Source organism: Vipera berus (genome assembly GCF_964194415.1).
Source record: "Vipera berus genome assembly, chromosome: 7".
Taxonomy (NCBI): domain Eukaryota; kingdom Metazoa; phylum Chordata; class Lepidosauria; order Squamata; family Viperidae; genus Vipera; species Vipera berus.
The window spans coordinates 76697674-76718008 of record NC_138209.1 but is presented as its reverse complement, the minus strand read 5'-3'; the positions used below and the strand labels follow the sequence as shown (position 1 = coordinate 76718008).

The 20335-nt window shown below is 50.1% G+C and overlaps 2 protein-coding genes across 4 annotated transcripts in view; one reads left to right on the top strand and one right to left on the bottom strand.

Annotated features, from left to right (window-relative positions):
- Window positions 1-2426, bottom strand: part of RGS12 (regulator of G protein signaling 12) — a 56337-nt gene extending 53911 nt beyond the window's left edge. Inside the window, exon 1 of the mRNA XM_081332260.1 lies at window positions 2394-2426. The gene's annotated coding sequence lies outside the window, so the exon portion shown is untranslated. The remainder of the gene's footprint in view (window positions 1-2393) is intronic.
- A 208-nt stretch (window positions 2427-2634) lies between these two features.
- DOK7 (docking protein 7) lies at window positions 2635-17072 on the top strand (the record flags this gene model as incomplete). 3 transcript variants are annotated; one of them, XM_081332906.1, is made up of 10 exons in its annotated part: window positions 2635-2714; window positions 2829-2874; window positions 5665-5895; window positions 7779-7979; window positions 9015-9125; window positions 10522-10629; window positions 12310-13133; window positions 14690-14732; window positions 15448-15576; window positions 16467-17072. In XM_081332906.1, the coding sequence occupies 10 exons, from the start codon at window positions 2649-2651 to the stop codon at window positions 16613-16615; spliced, it is 1908 nt and encodes a 635-aa protein (XP_081189032.1). In that variant the 3' UTR covers window positions 16616-17072. The 3 variants fall into 3 exon arrangements, with proteins under 3 accessions (XP_081189032.1, XP_081189033.1, XP_081189034.1); XM_081332907.1 differs by lacking the exon at window positions 9015-9125; XM_081332908.1 differs by lacking the exon at window positions 5665-5895 and having other exon boundaries at window positions 2649-2714.
- Between the last annotated feature and the right edge of the window lie 3263 nt (window positions 17073-20335).

The following is a 20335-nucleotide window of genomic DNA, read 5'->3' as shown; positions in this document are numbered from 1 at the left end:
TTCTTTAAAAACAAGAGAGTCCAGTTGCCTCTTGAAAAAGCCCATTTGGGACAACTGGGGACACAGAAAAACCTCCGTGTGGCCTCAACGACTCTCTAAAAGGAGGCAAACGACCAGCTGTCTGCAAGGAGTATAAATCCTTCCGTTCCTCCACCATCCAGTCAGAAGCTGAGGAAGCTTCTGGGATGAGAAGCGAAACGTCTTCAAAGGAAAAACCAGAAAGTCCAGTTGCCTCTTGAAAAAAGCAGCTTTGGGAAGTCCTGGGAAGCAGGCAGGCAGAAGGGAGGCAAGGCAGCCTTGCAATACACACTTGGCAGCCACAAAATACCAGCACCCAGCAGTGAATAACTTCAGCTGGAGGAGGGGAAGAAGCGCAAACAATGAACTCCTCCAAGCCAGCCCAGAAACTGCGCTCGCCCCCCCCCAAGAGCTGGGGAAGGGTCTTCCCGAACCCCCAAGAAGCCGTGCCGGCCCATCGTCCTGGTGCTGGTGCGACTCGGAAGTTATGGGTTTCCGAGGGGGAAGAGAAAGGAAAAAGAAAGGAGGGGGGAAAAGGGAAGGGGGACAGAGGAGGAAGGGGTAGGAGTGGGGGAGGAAAGGAAGGGAAGGTGAAGCGTAGGAAAGGGAAAGGACAGGAAAAGAAAACATGAAGGAAGGGGTGAGGGAGGACAGGAGAGGGGAAGGAAAGGAAGAAAGGGAAGGGAAGGGAGATGAAAGGAGAAAGGAAGGGAAGGGAAGATAAAAGAAGGAGAAAGGAAAGGAGGAAAGGGAAGGGAGATAAAAGGAAAAGGGAAGGGAAGATAAAAGACGGAGAAAGGAAAGGAAGAAAGGGAAGAGGGAAGAAGGGAAGGGAAGGAAAAGAGAGATTAAAAAGACACAGGGAAAGGAAGATAAGAAAGGAAAAAGGGAAGAGGGAAAAAGGAAAGGAAGAAAGGAAAGGAGATAAAAGAAGGAGAAAGGAAAGGAAGGAAGGGAAGAGGGAAGAAGGAAAGGGAAGGGAAGGAAAAGAGAGATTAAAAAGAGACCGGGAAAGGAAGATAAGAAAGGAAAAAGGGAAGGGAAGAGGGAAAAAGGAAAGGAGATAAAAGAAGGAGAAAGGAAAGGAAGGAAGGGAAGAAGGAAGAAGGAAAGGGAAGGGAAGGGAAAGAGAGATTAAAAAGAGACCGGGAAAGGAAGATAAGAAAGGAAAAAGGGAAGGGAAGAGGGAAAAAGGAAAGGAGATAAAAGAAGGAGAAAGGAAAGGAAGGAAGGGAAGAAGGAAGAAGGAAAGGGAAGGGAAGGGAAAGAGAGATTAAAAAGAGACCGGGAAAGGAAGATAAGAAAGGAAAAAGGGAAGGGAAGAGGGAAAAAGGAAAGGAGATAAAAGAAGGAGAAAGGAAAGGAAGGAAGGGAAGAAGGAAAGGGAAGGGAAGGAAAAGAGAGATTAAAAAGAGACCGGGAAAGGAAGATAAGAAAGGAAAAAGGGAAGGGAAGAGGGAAAAAGGAAAGGAGATAAAAGAAGGAGAAAGGAAAGGAAGGAAGGGAAGAAGGAAGAAGGAAAGGGAAGGGAAGGGAAAGAGAGATTAAAAAGAGACCGGGAAAGGAAGATAAGAAAGGAAAAAGGGAAGGGAAGAGGGAAAAAGGAAAGGAGATAAAAGAAGGAGAAAGGAAAGGAAGGAAGGGAAGAAGGAAGAAGGAAAGGGAAGGGAAGGGAAAGAGAGATTAAAAAGAGACCGGGAAAGGAAGATAAGAAAGGAAAAAGGGAAGGGAAGAGGGAAAAAGGAAAGGAGATAAAAGAAGGAGAAAGGAAAGGAAGGAAGGGAAGAAGGAAGAAGGAAAGGGAAGGGAAGGGAAAGAGAGATTAAAAAGAGACCGGGAAAGGAAGATAAGAAAGGAAAAAGGGAAGGGAAGAGGGAAAAAGGAAAGGAGATAAAAGAAGGAGAAAGGAAAGGAAGGAAGGGAAGAGGGAAGAAGGAAAGGGAAGGGAAGGAAAAGAGAGATTAAAAAGAGACCGGGAAAGGAAGATAAGAAAGGAAAAAGGGAAGGGAAGAGGGAAAAAGGAAAGGAAAGGAAAGGAAAGGGGAGATAAAAAGAGAAAGGAGGGGAAAGGAAAGGAGGAAAGAGGGAAAGGAAGATGAAAAGGAGGAGGGAGGGGAGGGACGGAGAAGGGAAGAGAAAGGGAAAGGAAGAGAGCCAAGGGAAGGGCCAGATGCCCTCGCGGAGCCCCCCCCCCGGCCGTGAGGGACCGGCGCTCCTTCCCCGCCCCCCCCCGGGACCCCCGTCGCCCCTTCCCGCCGCCTCCCCCCCGCCCGGCTCCGATCTCCGCCAGCCCGGCGCTCCCCTCTCCCGGGACCGCTTCCCGCGGGAGCCCGAGGAGGGTCCCCGCTCGCCCGCCCGCCCGCCGCCCCGCTCACCTCCGCCGCCGCCGTTGCCCGCGTTGGGCCCCGTTGCCAGGGCGACGCGCGCCGCCGCTGTCAATCAGCCGTCCGGCCCGGCCCTCCCGCCCGCCGGCGTGGCAGCGTCCTGCGCGGACTACGGCTCCCAGCCTGCAGCGCGCGCGGGGGCTGGGAACGCCCCCCTCACGCAGGCCCCGCCCCGCCCTCCTCCTCCTCCTCCTCCTCCTCCTCTGGCCCCGCCCCCCCAGCAGCTGTCGGCAGCCATGCCCGAAGATGACGGACCCCGCCGCCGCCGCGGTGGTGCTGGAGGGGCAGCTGAAGTGGCGGGAGGGGAAGAAGGTGCCCGGGAGGGGGAGGGGAGGAAGGGGGGGGGGGTGGGGAGGGGACGCCCGGGGACGCCTCTCAACCCCCCCTCTGTCTTTTTCTCTTTCCCCCCCCCGCCCTCCCCCCCAGTGGAAGAGCCGGTGGCTGGTCCTGCGCAAGCCGTCTCCGGTGGCCGGTGAGTTTCCCTCCCCCAGTTTGCCCCCCTGGGATCTCCTGGTGGCCTCCCGTCCCCGCGCCCCCTCCGCTGGGGGTCGGCTGCACCTGCCCCGGCCTTGCGGGGGGGGGGCATCACCAGGAGGAGGAGGGGGGGGGCTCCGAAAGGTCGTAGGGGAAGGGGCTGCGCTAGAGCCAACCCTCCCCCGTCGGCTTTCCTGGTGGCCTCCTTTCCCCGCGCCTCTCCGCTCTGCGGTTGCTCGCCCTCCCCCCCCCCGCCCCCAAAGTCAGGTCCCAGGTGGCATCGCACTGGGGAGGGGGCAGGGGCTGCTCCAGTTGGGCGAGGGTCCGGCTTTGGCAGCCCCTCGGATGGCACGGGGGACACACACACACCCCCGCAGTCCCTGACCGGTGGGGGGGGGGCATCGCCAGGAGAAGGGGCCCCGGGAGAGCTCGTGGGGGCTGCGCCAGAGCTGCCCTCCCCTATCGCCCCCCTGGTCTTTCCTGGTGGCCTCCTGTCCCCGTGCCCCCGCTGCTGCCCGCTTGCTTATCCACCACACACACACACACACACACACACACCAAAGTGGCATTGCGCTGGGGGCAGCAGCTACACCTATCGGGCTTTCGCCTGCCACCTTTCCTGGGAGCAGAAGGGTGGGCGAGGGTCTGGCTCTGGCAGCCCCTCGGATGGCGGGGAGGCATCCCCGCAGCGCCTGCTCCTGGGAGGACAGCATCGCCAGGAGGAGGGGGCCCCTAAAAGTTCACGGGGGTCTTCTCTAGAGCCCCCCCCTTGGCTGACCTGGATGGGCAGGGACCTGCAAAGGGTGGGATTCTGCCAGACTGTCCCAAAGGGGGGGCGTGCAAGCCCTGGGGCCTCCCCAGGGCCACTGTACTGAATTGTCATTAATACAGTTAGTCCTCGACTTACTACAGCTCACTTAGTAACCGTTCAAAGTTACAAGGGCGCTGTCCGAAAGCAGTAGTTTTTTTCACACTTGGCGACCGTTGGCAGCATCTCTGCAGTCATGTCGTCAAAATTCAAGACGCTTGGCAACTGACTCGGGTTCACGACGGTTGCGGTGTCCTTGGGGTGTCAGGCGATCCCTTTTACCAGCTCCTGACCGGCAACCTCAAGGGGGGGAGAGCCCGATTCACGTAACAACCGGGTTACTTACTGTGGCAATTCACTTAACGACGCTGGCAAGAAAGGTCGTAAAATGGGGCGAGGCTCGTTTCACAAATCCTTCCCTCGGCGCCATAAGTTTGGGACTGAATTGTGGCTGCAAGTTGAGGAACACCTGTAGGACGAAGCAAGGATACTATGGATGCTTATTTTAATTGGGAGGATTCGTTAAATGCCGTCTTATTTCTGTGCTAATGGATAGGTTGTGCTTTAATTCCCAAAGCAATCTGAATCCTGAAAGCCTAAATCGATCAACCGTGCGATAGGGCAACATATGTCTCAAAGATGCTTGTCATTGTTTAAAGGAGTGTTGTTGGAACTGTGTGTGTCTAGTTTAATGACGAGAAGGAGTAGGAGGGGGACAGGATAGCAGTCTTCCAGTATCTCAGGGGCTGCCCCAAAGAAGAGGGAGTCAAGCTATTCTCCAAAGCGCCTGAAGGCAGGACAAGAAGCGACGGATGGGAACTAACCAAGGAGAGAAGCAACCTGGAATTAAGGATGAATTTCCTGACACTTGGAACAATTAACCAGTGGAACAACCTGCCTCCAGAAGCTGTGAATGCTCCAAGACTGGAAGTTTTTAAGAAGAGGCTGGACCACCATTGGTCTGAAATGGTATAGGGCAGGGGTCCCCAACCCCCGGTCCGTGGGCTAGTACCGGGCCACGGCATGCCAGCAACCGGTCTGCACAAAAAAGCAAAGCTCCATCCGAGAGATGCAGGCAGCACACACAACTACGCACTCTCTAGGGAACTGGTCCCTGTTGCCCAAAAGATTGGGGACCTCTGGTATAGGGTCTCCTGCCTGAGCAGCGGGTTGGACTAGAAGACCTCCAAGGTCCCTTCCCACCTGCAGCGTTGGAGCACCCACAACTTCTGGAGGCAGGTTGTTCCACTGATTAATTGTCCTCGCCGTTAGGAAGTTTCTCCTTAGTTCCAGGTTGCTTCTCTCTTTGCTGAGTTCCCATCCGTTGCTTCTTGTCCTGCCTTCCGGCGCTTTGGAGATTAGCTTGACCCCCCCCCCCACTCTTCTTGGGGGCAGCCCCTCGGATATTCCGTTAATAGAGTTGGAAGGGACCTTGGAGGTCTTCTAGTCCAACCCCCTCTGCTCAGGCAGGAAACCCTATGCCAGGGGTAGGCAACCTCGGCTCTTTTATGACTCGTGGACTTCAACTCCCAGAATTCCTGAGTCAGCATAGCTGACTCAGGAATTCTGGGAGTTGAAGTCCACGAGTCATAAAAGAGCCGAGGTTGCCTACCCCGGCCCTATGCCCTTCCAGACAAAGGGTGCAACCAAGAAAAGCGAGGCTACGCGTTTTAATGCATATCCATAACGCACCTTTTGTAGATCTGTAATGCGAAAGTGTGGCTAACTTGGGGGTGTCGGGGGGTCGGGGCAGGAGGGGAAACAGACTGGGAGGGGCCCCCAAAGGATTGGGCATCAGGAGAGTGTGGGGAGACCAGGGCAGGCAGGAATTCAGTGCTGCTGCCCCCCCCCTCCCCCGGATGATCTGAATAGCTGTGAGTTCGGGTTCTGCATCTCCTCGGGGTGGGGGCGGGGAGGACCCAGAGTTGTGTTTGAGGGCCATCCTCCCTCCCTCCCTCTCTTCCTCCCTCCCTCTCTCAGACTGTTTGCTCCTGCTGGTGTACAAGGAGAGGGCTGACCGCCTGCGAGGGCTGAAGGAGCGGAGCAGCGTGACCCTGGAGGACATTTGCGGCTTGGAACCCGGGCTTTGCTACGAGGGGCTGACCCACAGCCTGGCCATCATCTGCCTCACCCAGGTGGTCATGCTGGGCTTTGAGAGCAAGGAGACCATGCACGTCTGGGATCTGCACGTCCGCTACTGTTTAGGGGAAGGTAAGGCCCGTTGTTTTTTTTTTGGCTGGAAGACATTCGCATCTTAAGGTTCTAGCCAGCTTTGAGGAGCCATTTTGAACGAGATTGCCGGGAACTCAGCAGCCCCCACCCCACCCCCCAGGGCAAGGGGGCTCTCAGATCCCTGTTCTCCCTCTACCGCAGCTGCAAACCCAGTTGAGCCCCCCCCTGAATCCCACGTCGTTAAGGGAGCCGTCGGTTCAGTGGGTTTTGTCCCGTTTTGCGACCTTTCTTGCCAGCGTTGCTAAGGGAATCGTGGTGACAGGGCCGTGAAGGGAATCCGACTTGCCCCTTGGCTTGGCTTGTCACGGAGGTCAAAAAAGAGGAATCACGTGACCCCGGGGCACAGCGACGGTCGTAGCTACGAGTCAGTTGCCAAGCTTCTCAATTGATCATGTGACCACAGGGCTGCTGCAACAGTCCTAAGGATGAGTCAGTGGCCACGCGTCTGAATTTTGATCGCGTGACCACGGGGATGCCACAATGGTGGTGTGAAAAAGGATCATCAGTCACATTTTTCAGTGCTGTTGTGAATTTAGAATAGAATAGAATATTAGAATTAGAATTAGAATTAGAATAAAGAATAGAATAGAATAATGAATAGAATAGAATAATGAATAGAATAGAATAGAATAATGAATAGAATAGAATATAGACTAGAACAAAATTAGAATTAGAATAGAATAGAATTAGAATAAAGAATAGAATAATGAATAGAATAGAATAGAATAGAATAGAATAGAATAGAATATAGACTAGAATGGAATTAGACTAGAATAGAATTAGAATAAAGTATAGAATAGAATAGGACGCGGTGGCTCAGTGGGTTAGGACGCTGAGCTTGTCTATCAGATGGTCGGCAGTTTGGCGGGTAGAATCCCGCGTGCCGCGTAACAGAGTGAGCGCCTGTTACTCGTCCCAGCTTCTGCCAACCTAGCAGTTCGAAAGCACGTAAAAATGCAAGTAGAAAAATAGGGACCACTCCGGTGGGAAGGTAACAGCGTTCCGTGCGCCTTTGGCGTCTAGTCATGCCGGCCACATGACCACAGAGACGTCCTCGGACAAGCGCTGGCTCTTCGGCTTTGAAATGGAGATGAGCACCGGCCCCTAGAGCCGGAAATGACTAGCACGCATGTGCGGGGGAACCTTTACCTTTACCTTTAGAATAGAATAGAATATAGACTAGAACAGAATTAGAATAGAATAAAATTAGAATAAAGAGAATAGAATTAGAATAAAGAGAATAGAATAATGTAGAATAGAATAGAATAGAATAGAATAGAATAGAATAGAATAGAATAGAATAGAATAGAATAGAATAGAATAGAGGAATGAAGAATGGAATGGAACAGAATAGAAAATGGAATGGAATACAACTTCATTGTCACTTTAATGTACACTAATCAGCATACATTAAAATGAAATTTTGTTGCATTCAGCTCTCAAAAAACAATAACATTCTGCATATACCCACCCTCCTTGGCTTGACTTGCTTAAAGAAAAATAAACGATGTTCTCTTTCATAAATTCATTGGCCCTCTTATTTTTTGATGCTTAAAGGATGCACTATTGAGAGAACTTTAAAAACAATATTTATCCCATGACCTACCCCAAGTCTTTATGTTTTGCATTCCCTCTGTTAAGCATCTTCAAATTCTGCATTCCAAATGATTCCTCAGGCAAATTTGAATTATTATCTTGTATGAATATATATATAGTGATAGTCCTCCCTGGGTATCGTCAGAGTGATGCTGGCAGATGCAAAGATCTTAGCTGATCCAAAGGCAGCATGTAGACTAAAGATATTTAGATGAAAAACTGAATTCCTTGGGGTTTGTAAACCCGCCCCCCCCCCGTCCCAACAGTCCACAGGTTTCACGTTGTGGTAGCGCCTGGAACCAAGTTGGAAAGTGGCCCAGCGACTCTTCACTTCTGCAACGACATGCTAGTCCTGGTGAGAGATGTCCCACCAGTTATTATGGGTCATTGGAAGCTTTCGGACCTCCGCCGCTATGGGGCCGTTCCTAACGGATTTGTTTTTGAAGGCGGAACACGATGCGGCTACTGTGAGTATTCACCATGCCAAGATATACATATACATGTACACATCTGTAATTATTTTAAAAAATTTGGGTCCCAGGTATATTCGTTTTAAAAACTGCTAAACTCGCTGATCTCTGGGAGAGCGAGGGGTGGGTAGACTTACGACGTGTTCAGTAACTAGATTGTTAACATCTAAGGGGTTATAAGAACTTTGATAACATCAGCAGTGGTTTGATGAAAACTTAATATTCAATAAAGTCTTGTCTTGTCCCGGAGCTCAGCAGTTTTAGCAGTTTTATAAAGCAAAGAAATATCGGAGTAGGATTCACATCTTAACACAGAAGATTCTCAAAGTGAATATAATGATAAAAGCAGAAACTTTTCTTTTGGCTTTAATGGGAAAAAGACTTGGAGGTTAAAATGGGGAACTTTGATGCTATATACGTTGAGGGCAAGAAAATAATGCACAAAAATGGAAGGATGCTTTTGATTCCTACAACGGACGAACAGTTGCAAAAGCTGATGGATTTTTGCAGAGATGGCTAAATTGGCTACTTTGGTCAAAGAAAAAAAAACCCAATTACTTTTCTTTCTCCTTGGAAACCACTTCTGGACTTCGTGCTCGAGGTGGGAAAAAAAATGAAATTTGATTTTGGGTTTTCCCGATTGGATAGATCTGTTGTTATAGAAATGGCTAGTTTATACTGTTAAGCAAAAGTTGAGATTTGTATGTGGTTATCTTATTCTACTGCACCCAAGAGAGTCGGAAGTCTCAAATGGTATAGGGTTTCCTGCCTTAGCAGGGGGTTGGACTAGATGACCTCCAAGGTCCCTTCCAACTTATTATTATTATTATTATTAAGTCAATGCCTTTCCCCCCCCTTCTTTTCTACATTTTCCCCTTCTCTTTCCCCTCCCCTATTTTCCCCCCCTCTTATTTGCTTTTGTGTTTTTGTATTTTACATCGTAAACTAATTAAAAAGGGTCACAGTTTGGAAAAAAAAGAAATAAAAAATTGCTGAACGCGTAGCAGCGTCAACGTTTTTGCTCTTTTTCAGGGGCCGGCGTCTTTTTCCTCTCGTGCACGGAAGGAGAAAAGATCAGCTTTTTCTTTGACTGCATTGTTCACGGCATCTCTCCAACCAAAGGCTTCCGGCGGGTGCTAGCAGGTTAAGATGGGGAAATCCCCCACACACACACACAGGAATGGGGTGACGAGCAGAGCTGATGCTTCTGTCCCTGCTCCGTTCTAAATAACTAAATCCCGACGTTTAGGTATTTAGAGAGAGGAAAACACAATCCTAAGGGATAAAAACGCACAGTTCCTAACCCAACTCAACTGTATAAGGCAGAGTTTCCCAAACTTTCCAGCTTTGTGGACCGGGGGGGGAAGGGGATGGTCCCCCGCGAGTGGGTGGTGTGCGTGCGTGCACAGCGAGTGGCGGACACACGCACCCAGGGCTCTCGCAAGTGAGGATGTGCATCTATGCTCGCCTGCTGCTTCCGGGACCCATTTTTTTTTAAATCTCATTTTATAAATGTTTTATTAATGTTCTATTTTCACAAACAAGTGGTCAATAGACAACATGATGACTGTGTCCAATAGTGATTCTGCGGTACATATAATCTTCTTCCAACTAAGTCCAATGTTACACCCACCAGTACATTTCTCTCTTCTTCTGGTAATAACCATTTTTTCTGCACTCAGCAAACACAATTCCTGTTATGGTTAGTAAACATACAATTGCACATCCACGTTCGTCACATTTTTCCAATAATATCGATAAGGTCAGTTTAAAATACCTTTCCTAGCCAAGACATATCTTAACTCCCATTTGCACTCAGTTTCCACTTATTTAATCCATATCCTATTTTTGCTTTTTTTCAATTTTAATTTCCCATCCATGTTCAAAGTATCCCAATCATTTATCATTTCAAAACAAGTTACATTTGGGCAACTAAAAGCATCCCTTATTCAAAGTTCTTCACCTATTCTTACTTCCCTTTTCATACCAAGATATAATATAATATACTATCTAGTTATAATAATACTTCTATTTCTAACCGTCTATTCTTAACCGTGTTCAACCCTCTAATTAATAATATAGCATCCCCTCTGATAGGTCAAAGCTTCCGTTTCCTTCAGTCTTACTCTAGCTTTCTTTCTTTGCCAACTAACTTTCCAAGTCAGTGCATTTGGATCATCAAATAATTCTTCCTCTATTTTTGTGTATATTATTTGGAACAAGAGAAATAATTTGGTTAAAGTGTTTTTGGGAGAGCTAGCCCATTAATATTCATTAAACCACCTCCCTCCTCCGGTTTTGAAAGGCTCATGGACCACTAGTGGGCCGCGGCCCAGGGATTGGGGACCCCTGGTGTAAATGCTCAAAGTCACCCGACTTTCTTTTGTGATGCACTGTTAACTTCATTCAGCATACTTGGGCTTGGTCTCCTGGCCATCCTGGGATCAGCCAGAGCTGGGCTGGACCTGCCAGGCTGTCCTTCAACTGTTTGTTAGAATTATTCTCAGCCTGTCTCACAGGTCTCTCTTTCTTCTCAAAGACCCCAGTGCGAGTCCCGCCTGTGTGGAAGAAAGGGTGGCCTACGAGGCTTCGAAGTTGGAGAAGCGCCTCAGCCTGCTGTCCCACGGCAGCGGACACGGCAGCGGAGGTAACATATCACCCGGCCCTTCCTTCTCCATCCCAGGAGTTTGCTTTGCAGCTGAGCCACAGAACTGAAGCGCCTTGCCACTCTGGATCCTTCAGGGCCCAGAGGAGAATAAGGCTGTGCTTTAGATGCCAGGCTGGCCTTGTGATTGCCGCCTTTTTGCACAGCCGGTGCCAGGTTCCGGCTCTGCAAAGAAGATTCTTTGGCCAGCTTCATAAAAGGCAGTTGCTGAGACAGGGGGATTGGGGAGCAGGCAGAAGTGAACACAGGACAAAGCTGTCTGCAAGACTAGCCAGAGCAACAGCAGAGATATCGTATTTCCCCAAAATTAAGGGCAGGTCTTATGTTAGTTTTGGCTCCAAAAGATGCATTAGGGCGTATTTTCAACCGCATGTCATTATTATTATTTTTTTCACGTACACCAATCTACGTTTATTCAAATAAATAATGTCAATAATATCGTTTATATTCAATTATATATCAATATTATTATTTTATAATTCAATACGTCCGCCGTGTGCAGTGACGGACATACTAAATGCGTCCATCTGGTTGACTGGAGCTTATTTTGGGGGTAGGGCTTATATTACAAGCATCCTGGGGGGGGGAAAAATCATGCACGCTAGGACTTTTTTTCCAGTTAGGTCTTATTTCAGGGGAAATATGGTAGCAGAGTCCGGTCACTCCCCCCATGCCTAGCTAGTCTTTAAAACACCACCGGACTTCTGCTTATTCTCTGGCAAGGATTGGAAGGCGCTTGGACCGGGCACTGAGTAGAAGTGGAAAAAGGAAGCCAGGTCTAAAATATGAGTAGCGAGTCATGGGTCTTCCTGCCATATTTTCCTTCTGGGACAGATTTGCATTGCAGGTGACTTAATCTGCTTGTCCCAGTCCTGCCAGATGCTGTCATGACCCCATCAGATCCCGGTTCGGAGGAGGAGGAAGAGTTGGGGTCCAACGGGGGTGGCCTGTTTCCCCTGGAATGTTTGGAGAAGCCAGGAGCCAAGGAGGATGCTGTCCTCGGCCCCTTCGGCATTGGGGGAGGGGGTTGACTGGGCAGGGAGCTGCCTGTCCTCACAGACATGGGGGTAAGATGGCTGTGGAGAAGGAGTGGGGATGAAGGGCACCTTCTGATGAGGAACAGCTGCCTCCCCCGCTCGATCCAAGGGCACGGAGAGTAGAGCGGAGGCAAGCTCAAAGGTCTGCAAGGCAGCTGGTGAGGAGGCCGCCTTGCCCCTCCTCTCACAAGAAATGCTTGGCTTGGGTTGACTTAAGCAGAGTTTGTCTTTATCGGGAATAATTGTTTGCCACGGCATGCACTCCCCCCGGCCTTGGAACAACTCAGCCTTGACTCGTGCTTCTGCCTTGTGGACTTTGATTCTGGACCTTGCCCCGTAAACCTGCCCCTTGTCTTTGGACTTCCTCTCTGCCTTTGTGGATTGTTTTTGTAGCTTGCTGGCTTTTGTTTGTGGGACTGTGGGAAGTTGGCGATGGAGCCTTACCGGCCGTTGTAGGGCTGTTGTGGAATTTAACAGAGCGATAAAGGACTGTCCAAGCCTGCCTCTGCCTACGCGACCCAGGTCACAATAGATGCTGCCCCGCCTGGCCAGGATTACCGGGATCCCTCTCTACTCCCACACCTCTTCCTTTCTTTAATCCTGTGTCCCTTCTTCTGTCCATCAGGGGATGACCGGAGCTTGTCCAGTGCCTCCTCGGACACCAGCCACTCCGACGCCAGCCTTGGCAGCAGGTTGACCCTTTGGCCTGAGCAGTCCTCCGCCGGCACTTCCCAGGAGTCTCGTGGACCAGCTGCGGCCGCCGCCACAGAGAAGCTGCAGTCCGAAGGAACCCAGGGGCCCAGCAAACCACCCCCCACCCTCCTGCACTGCAGGCAGCTCCAAGAAATTGGCCGCCAGAGCTCATCCGACAGCGGGATAGCAACCGGCAGTCACTCCTCGTATTCAGGAAGCTTCTCTTCCTACACGGGGAGCCTGGACATTTGCCCTGGGGATGAGTTTGGCTCTCTGCTGAACCTCTCGCTCAGCTTCCCTTCCGACCGGAATGTTTGCAGCTGCCTGCCAGGAGAGCCGGGGAGGAGTCCTGGCCCGGAGTACCAGGCTCCCAGCTGGCTACGGCACACCTACGATACGCCCCGGAGTTTGCTCGCGACCCCTACAGCAGGGGTTCTCGCCTCTGCTACGGAGGCCGGCCTGTCCAAGGCCCAGACCTCCAAAGGGGACACGAAACAGCCAGCCTCGCCTCTGGAGAGAGAAGCCGCTTCCAGGCCAAGCCAGGAAAAGGACTTGCAGGGCGTCTTCCCACCGGGAAGCGCCAAAGGCCCCTTCCCGGAGACACAGCTCAGGCAGCTGGTGCAGGGCCAGGAGCGTGGACGACCCGAGGCTGTTCCGTGCGGGGCCGTCTCCAGCCGTTCTTGCGAACTGTGCAGCTCCCCTTCCGAGACGAAGCCGGCTCTCTTCCCATCTTGCCCGGTCTGTGGTGGGATACAGGTAAAACGTGGCTAGCCGCTCACCTTGCTTTGCATCTGTGTTGCCGTTGGTTGTGTATTTGGATCCAAAACTTTCTCGCTTTCTTACACGACCACCACGGGTGATAAAATGACTCGTCTTGTTATCCAGGTTTCCAACATCCCTTCAAACTACCTTCGTACCGCTTTAGACAACTGGACTTTCTTGTTTTTCACTGAAGACGTATTGCTTCTCATCCAAGAAGCTTCTTCAGCTCTGACTGGATGGTGAAGGGCGGAAGGATTTATATTCCTTGTGGACCGCTGGTCGTTTGCTTTCTTTTAGAGAGCCGCTGAAGCCACTTGGAGGTTTATCTGTGTCCTCGGAGTCCAAGTGGCCTCAACGACCCTTGGTGGAGCAGTGGGCTAATGCCTCCTTAAGTAACACCAGCTGCCTGCAATTAGTGCAGGTTCGCATCCCACCAGGCTCAAGGTTGACTCAGCCTTCCATCCTTCCGAGGTAGGTAAAATGAGGACCCAGATTGTTGGGGGCAATAAGCTGACTTTGTAATAATGCCGCTTGGGGTTGTGTCTGAAAGCCCTAATAAGCAGGCATATAAATAGAATGAAGGCTACTGCTAAGCTTGTAAGCCACCCTGAGTCTTCGGAGAAGGGCGGGATATAAATGGAATTAAAATAAATAAAATAAAATAAAAATAAAAGGAGGCAAATAACCAGCGGTCTGCAAGAAATATAAATCCTTCCATTCCCCAGCATCCAGTCAGAGCTGAGGAAGCTTCTGGGATGAGAAGCGAAACGTCTTCAAAGGAAAAACAAGAAAGCCCAGTTGCGTCCTGAAAAAGAATCTCTGGGATACGCTTTAGACAATTTTTTCTGGAGTCGTACGCCAAGGGTGCATCCTTTGATAAAAATTCTCTTTAGGATTCTAACGTAAAGTAAATTGATAGAAGGTAATATTTGTAGCTCGGGTTTAAACTGTGGACTCCCGGGTGCTCCGCGAGCTGAGTTGTTTCCTTGCAGACATTTCACAATCCCACTAGGTAATATCCATGCTAGAAGGGCGTGGGGTTCACTGTCTGTTTACATGCAAGCGGCTAGCTCTGTCAGCATCGGAGGCGGTGTGTTTTGGTGGCTCCTGGATTAAGCTCTGGTTTGCTGGAAAAGGAAATTGGCCGTATCGTTGCTCACAGTCCCTCATATCCTCATGGCCAAGTCTTGTCTGGACTGCTGCAATGTGCTCTACAGGGTGGTGCCCTTGAAGAACATTTGGAAGCTTACAACTGGTGCAGAATGAGGCTGCACAGGTGTTAAAGAATGTCAGATACTGGACATCTGTAACACCCCTGAGCTGGCTTGTGTTGGTTGCCAGTGTGTTTCCAGTTGCAATTCCAGGTGCTGGTTTATCACCTTTAAAGCCTTCCTGGCTATTTTATTTTCTTTTTGTCCTTTTTGATGCGTTTCTATAGAGATCAATAGAAGATCAATAGAAGGCAGTTAGTTTTAGGGCTACTCGTTTTTCAAGAAGCGTATTTTAATGCAGCCTATTCTCTCTATGTGTGCGTTTGTGTGTTTTTAAAGGAAACTTCAATTTTATCATCTCAAATGTTTGCAGCTAATCTAGGTAAGAACCATGGATGGATCTGAATTTCCCGCGTCATTCGTGCCCGAAGGAAAAATGTTCCCCATTCTAGTTCTGGGTGCTCACCCCCTCCCGACGTACCCAGTTAAGTGATTGTCATTTAAAAGTCCATTTTTCACCCTTGCGAGGTAGCTTGCTCAAGAGCGCTACTTACCTTTATGGCAAGGTTGCACAAAGGAGATTTCGTAGTTTCACTACAAAGGGGGCCAAGAGAAAATATCTGCCGTGAACGTGGCGTGGGTGTCAGGAGGGGTCTCCAGCCAGTTAATGTTCAGATTCAGTCAGTCGCCATGACCTCGCCCCGAATTTAAGGGACTACGAGGTCATAAAAAGAAAGAAGAAAAAAAAACACCAAGGCAATTTTGTAGTTTCTGTCTCAGGGCAAGAAGACAAAATACCGACTGCAAACTCTGCATAGGCGTCGGGAAGGGCATCCAGGCGGTAAACGCTCAGCTCCAGTCAGTTGCCCAAATCCCACCCCGATTTAAGGGATTGGATGATCGTTAAAAGAAAAAAAAACACACAAAGAAAATTTTGCTCACACACACACACACACACACACCCTTTACAGCCCAAGCCTCATGCCCCACCTTCCTTCCGCTCAGCTGCTACTTATCGGACCATTGTCTGGTCTGCCAGGCTTCTTCCTGCTCCCATGGTCATCCCCACAGATTTCGCCTCTTGTTTGTTTCTGCAGAACTGCCGCTTTCCGAGCAACCGCACGGCGAGACGGCAACGTACGTGAATATCCCTACAAGTCCCACCGCAAAGAAGCAACTCCATTACATGGAGGTGGAGCTTCAGGAGCCCAGCGCAGGGATTCGAGGTAAGAATCTCTGAAAATAACCCAGCAGGAAAGATCGTAAACCGGGGGGGGGAGGGCTTTCAAACATGGCAACTTTAAGATCTGTGGACCTCAACTCCCAGAATTCCTCAGCGAGCCCTGGCTGGCTGAGGAATTCTGGGAGTTGAAGTCCACACGTCTTAAAGTTGCCAAGTTTGAAGACCCCCGGCGTAAACGTTTCATAATGTTCTGAGACTTTAGCAATATAAAGCTTCTTTCCCTGCCCCTCCCCACCCTGAATCTAGCTAAAATAGCCACAGTTGCAGGTGGTCCTTGACTTGCGACCACTCTTGAGCCCCAAAGTTGACATTGCTAAGTGAGAAATCGGCCGAGTCTTGCCCCGTTTTGCGACTTGTCTCGCCCCGTTTGCTAAGGGAATGGCCGCCGTTGTTAAATTAGCAAGGCGGTTGCGAAGCGAACCTGGTTTCCCCATGGGCTTTCCTTGTCTGAAGGTCGCAAAAGGGATCACGTGACTCTGGGACACGGCGACCATCGTCAATACGAGTCGGTTGTGCCAAGCATCTGGATTTTGGTCGCACAACATCGGGGATGCTGCAACCGTCACCGGTGTGAAAAAATAATCCAGAGACCCTTTTTTTCAGCGCCGTTGTAACTTCAAACGGTCATCCAGTGACTGGTTGTAAGTCAAGGATGGCCTGTACTAGATAAGAGTCCAAATTAGCCCTCCAGCACACAGTGAGGGGGAAAATAAGGACCTTTGTGATTACAGACCCTCAATTTCTGTAAGTTTTACTCCCGCACTTTGGGAGGAGAAAAGAATGGAGACGCTCTTTGTTGGTCCTTGTGCAAAGCCAGATTGCCACTCTGCAGTTATGGGGTCCACTGCAATGCTTTTACCTTCCCCCCCCCAGGCAACGAAACCACAAAATACGCCCAGATTGATATCACCGCTACAGAGACGGCCCATAAAGTGGGCACCCAGCACGCTCACTTCCGACAGGAGCGTTTGCAGGAACTGGAGCAGCAGCAGAAGAAAGACGGCCCGCCCAGTTCTTCCTAAGGGGGCAGAAATTCACCCCACCCCACCACGCCCACCTGGGGCCTACCCATGCTCACTCTCTTAAAACACGGCCCCGGCGCTCGGATCAGGACCAGATTCATTCCAGTGGACTCATACTTCCAGCAGGAAAACCGGCAGCACTGCCTGACGTGTGCCCAAAGCCGCCCATGGTCAACATAAGGCACGCAAGGCGTTTAGCTCCCGAAAACTGTTCAATCGAGGCATTTCAAGGACTCTGAGAAAAGGAAATTGAACGAAATAGGCAAGAAACGCAGGTCCGTACAGCGTACGTATTGATCAGATTGCTTTTGTTCAGAACCAAGATGGCTTTTGGGGTTATCTTTTTATTTTTCATTTTTATTTTTTTTCCCCACAAAAAAGCCGAAGGACACATCTGCATGATTATGACCGGGCTGTGGGACAAAAACTGAGCAGCATTAAACAAACCAGTGTTTTATTTTGCGTTCTTTGGTTTAGGAGTTATCGCCGACTTCTGGCTGGGTTGCATTGGTGTCCTCCCGCTTGTAAGAGTAGGGGGTCTGCAAACTCGGTAAGACTTTAAAGACCTGGGGACTTCAACTCCAGGCCGGCTGTAGGAATTCTGAGAGTTGAAGTTCCCCAGTCTTAAAAGTTGCCAAGTTCGGAGACCCCTGTGGTAGAGTAACTGTTTTGTTCCAGAGGACATATGGGAAGCGGATGGTTTTTTTTGTGGATACTGCATTCCCGGGAAACGCATCTCCCATGCAGATCAGGAAGTGATGGGGGGGGGGCGATTTTTCTCTCTCCTTTTGCTTGGATCAAAGGCTGCTCTAGTGGAGGAAAAGAACACCCTTGCATTCCCAGCCGAAGCAACCGGTCTTTATTATTTATTATTTATCTGTATTATGAAACAAGTGAAGTAGCTTTAGCTATTCCTACAGGCTTCCCCAGTGTCCACGATGACGGCTGCAATTATTTCTATTTTATAGCTACAAGCATTGATCTGCAAGTCCACCGCAGCTAGTAGTAGTATGGATGCCTCATTGCAAAGCCCCAGAAAGCTCCTCGGGTGGTCTTTCATTGACCTTCCCCCACACACACCTTGCCATCAGCCACCTTCTGCTCTTTTCCCCTAGGATGTTGCCTCACCTGGTCCCATCCACCTGGACAGCCCTTTGGCCTCTCGCAGGTGGCCACCCCCACCCCGCACATTTAGGGCTGACTGCAAGGTACAAACAGTGGGCATAACGGCGCCAGCTCAAGTGCCCTTTCTTTTCCATGCACGTAAAAAACAGATGGAGCCAATATCACTTCAGACTTATAGACCGCTTCGCGGTGCCTGACAGCCCTCTCTAAGCGGTTTACAGAGTCAGCATCCTCCCCCCAACAATCTGGGTCTTCATTTTGCCCACTTCGGAAGGATGGAAGGCTGAGTCAACCTTGAGCCAGTCAGGATCGAACTCCAGACTGTGGGCAGAGTCAGCCTTCACTACTGCATTTTTATGGCCTGCAGCATCAGTGATCCAAGGGGTGTCCTTTGAGGCAGCTGCTGTGAGTGCCTTAGAGGATGTAGCTGCTTTAATACTCTCAGAAGTAGCATTTGTCTTTCAGCAGTGAGTTTGGGGGAAAGCGCTTCCTTCGTTGTATGCGTCCCGGACAGTTGGCCTGCCTAGATATTCCTCTCTTGTTGACTTCCACTTTTTTTCTAACTAGCAATAGCACTTAAGACTTATAGACCGCTTCATGGGGCTTTACAGCCCTCTCTGAGCGGTTTACAACAATCTGGTTCCTTGTTTTATCCGCCTCAGAAGGACGGAAGGCTGAGTCAACCGTGAGCCGGTCAGGATCGAACTTCCTGGCTGTGGGCAGAGTCAGCCTGCAATACCGCATTCTAACCACTGCACCACCAAGGCTCTTCTCCTGGTTGAAGGAGCCCTCGAAATGGAGGCAGGATATGGTCAGGGGACTGAAGGGTGAAAAGACGGGTTCCTCCCGTCTTGCAGCAGGTAATTGGGGTGGCTCAAGACTGCAGCTAATTTGGGGCATCAAGCCAAACACTTTAGGGCAGGGGGTCCCCTATCCCCGGTCTATGGACTGGCCCCGGGCTGCGGCATGGCAGAAACTGGGCCACTCTAGGCCAACAAGTGAGCCCTATCGTTGGGATGCAGGCAGCATGCAAAACCACCCCTCCCTCCCTCCCTCCCTCCCTCCCTCCCTCTCTTCTTCTTCTTCTTCTTCTTCTTCTTCTTCTTCTTCTTCTTCTTCTTCTTCTTCTTCTTCTTCTTCTTCTTCTTCTCCTTCTCCTCCTCCTCCTCCCCTTCTTCTTCTTCTTCTTCTTCTTCTTCTTCTTCTTCTTCTTCTTCTTCTTCTTCTTCTTCTTCTTCTTCTTCTTCTTCTTCTTCTTCTTCTTCTTCTTCTTCTTCTTCTTCTTCTTCTTCTCCTCCTCCTCCTCCTCCTCCTCCTCCTCCTCCCCACTACTCTCTTCAACACTGATGATGTTACTAGTTGGATAATGAAAGGTCTGTAAGAAAACAACCAAGCTCAGAGAGCAGCAAGGACACCACAGTCGTCTTCTCCTTCTCCTTCTCCTTCTTCTTCTTCCTTCTCTTCCTCCTCCTCCCCCCCCCCATTTTAGTGGGAGGAGGAACAAGTAAAGAGCAGAAGCTGCTCTTGTTATCTGACCAGGGAGTGACGCTCTGCAGGAACCTGTTAAAAATACAGCATTTACAACAAAAATAATGCAGATCGATACCTTTTATTTCATTTAGCTGCTTTGGCTGGGTTTTTGAAAAATCGCATGCGTGATCATCTCATTTTTATTTATTTTTTAACCTGTTCCATTTTCTGGCTTTTTTTGTGTGCACAATCTCATTTCCTCCACAACAAAGGCCTGGTTTCCTTTGGACCCAAGAGAGCCCCCATCAACGGGTGGTTTGGTCCATGTTCTGCCCCTATAGAAACGGGACTTCCCTGTTTTACTTCCTCGTGTACCGTAGTTCTGACTCTAGTCCGTCATTTGAGAAACAGTCTCCTGTTTTTACCAAATAGCGCGAAGAACGGTCTGTGCAGAATTATTGTGCCTCTTGAAACACGGGCTTGAATTTTTATCTCCCAAGTGTCCTTCAGATGCTGAAATAAAAATGTAAAATCATGATGGTCCTGCGTTCAGCGACACTGGTGTCTTTCCTTGTGCTATTTCTACCGGGTCATGTGGGGAAGCGAGTGAGCAAATCATACAACAGGAAGGCACAACGCGCCAAGAACGTCAAAACATCTGCAGACCCAAAAGAGTTTCCCACTGCAGCCACGCCAGAGCCCGGGAACCGGTCAAGAGAAGGTGCTCAGTGGATGTGAAGTTCCCCAAATTTTTAATTTTCGGGCCAAACCTTTTCCTTGGCCCCACGGGCAGGGGAGGGGCACACAACTCTTGCTGAGCAATCGGCCTCGTAAGGATTGCTCCAATGCGGCAAGGCTGGCTACTTCAGAACGACAAACAGCTGGCATCAAATGCCCTTGTGCATTAGAGCCAGTTCCATCCCCCATTATTCCCAGCCCTCCCCCAGCTGGGTCCCCCTTCCCTCTAAGCCAGGCGGGGGCCACACGAGCTCCAACCTGACAGACTCTTGAGTCGGGTCTACGACAATTCGCCACGGGACACCTCGTTGCGGGACAAGAGTTACGCTATTATGGAAGAAACGGTGGAATAGGGTCATTAAAGAAGGGACGCCAAAACGAAATGGA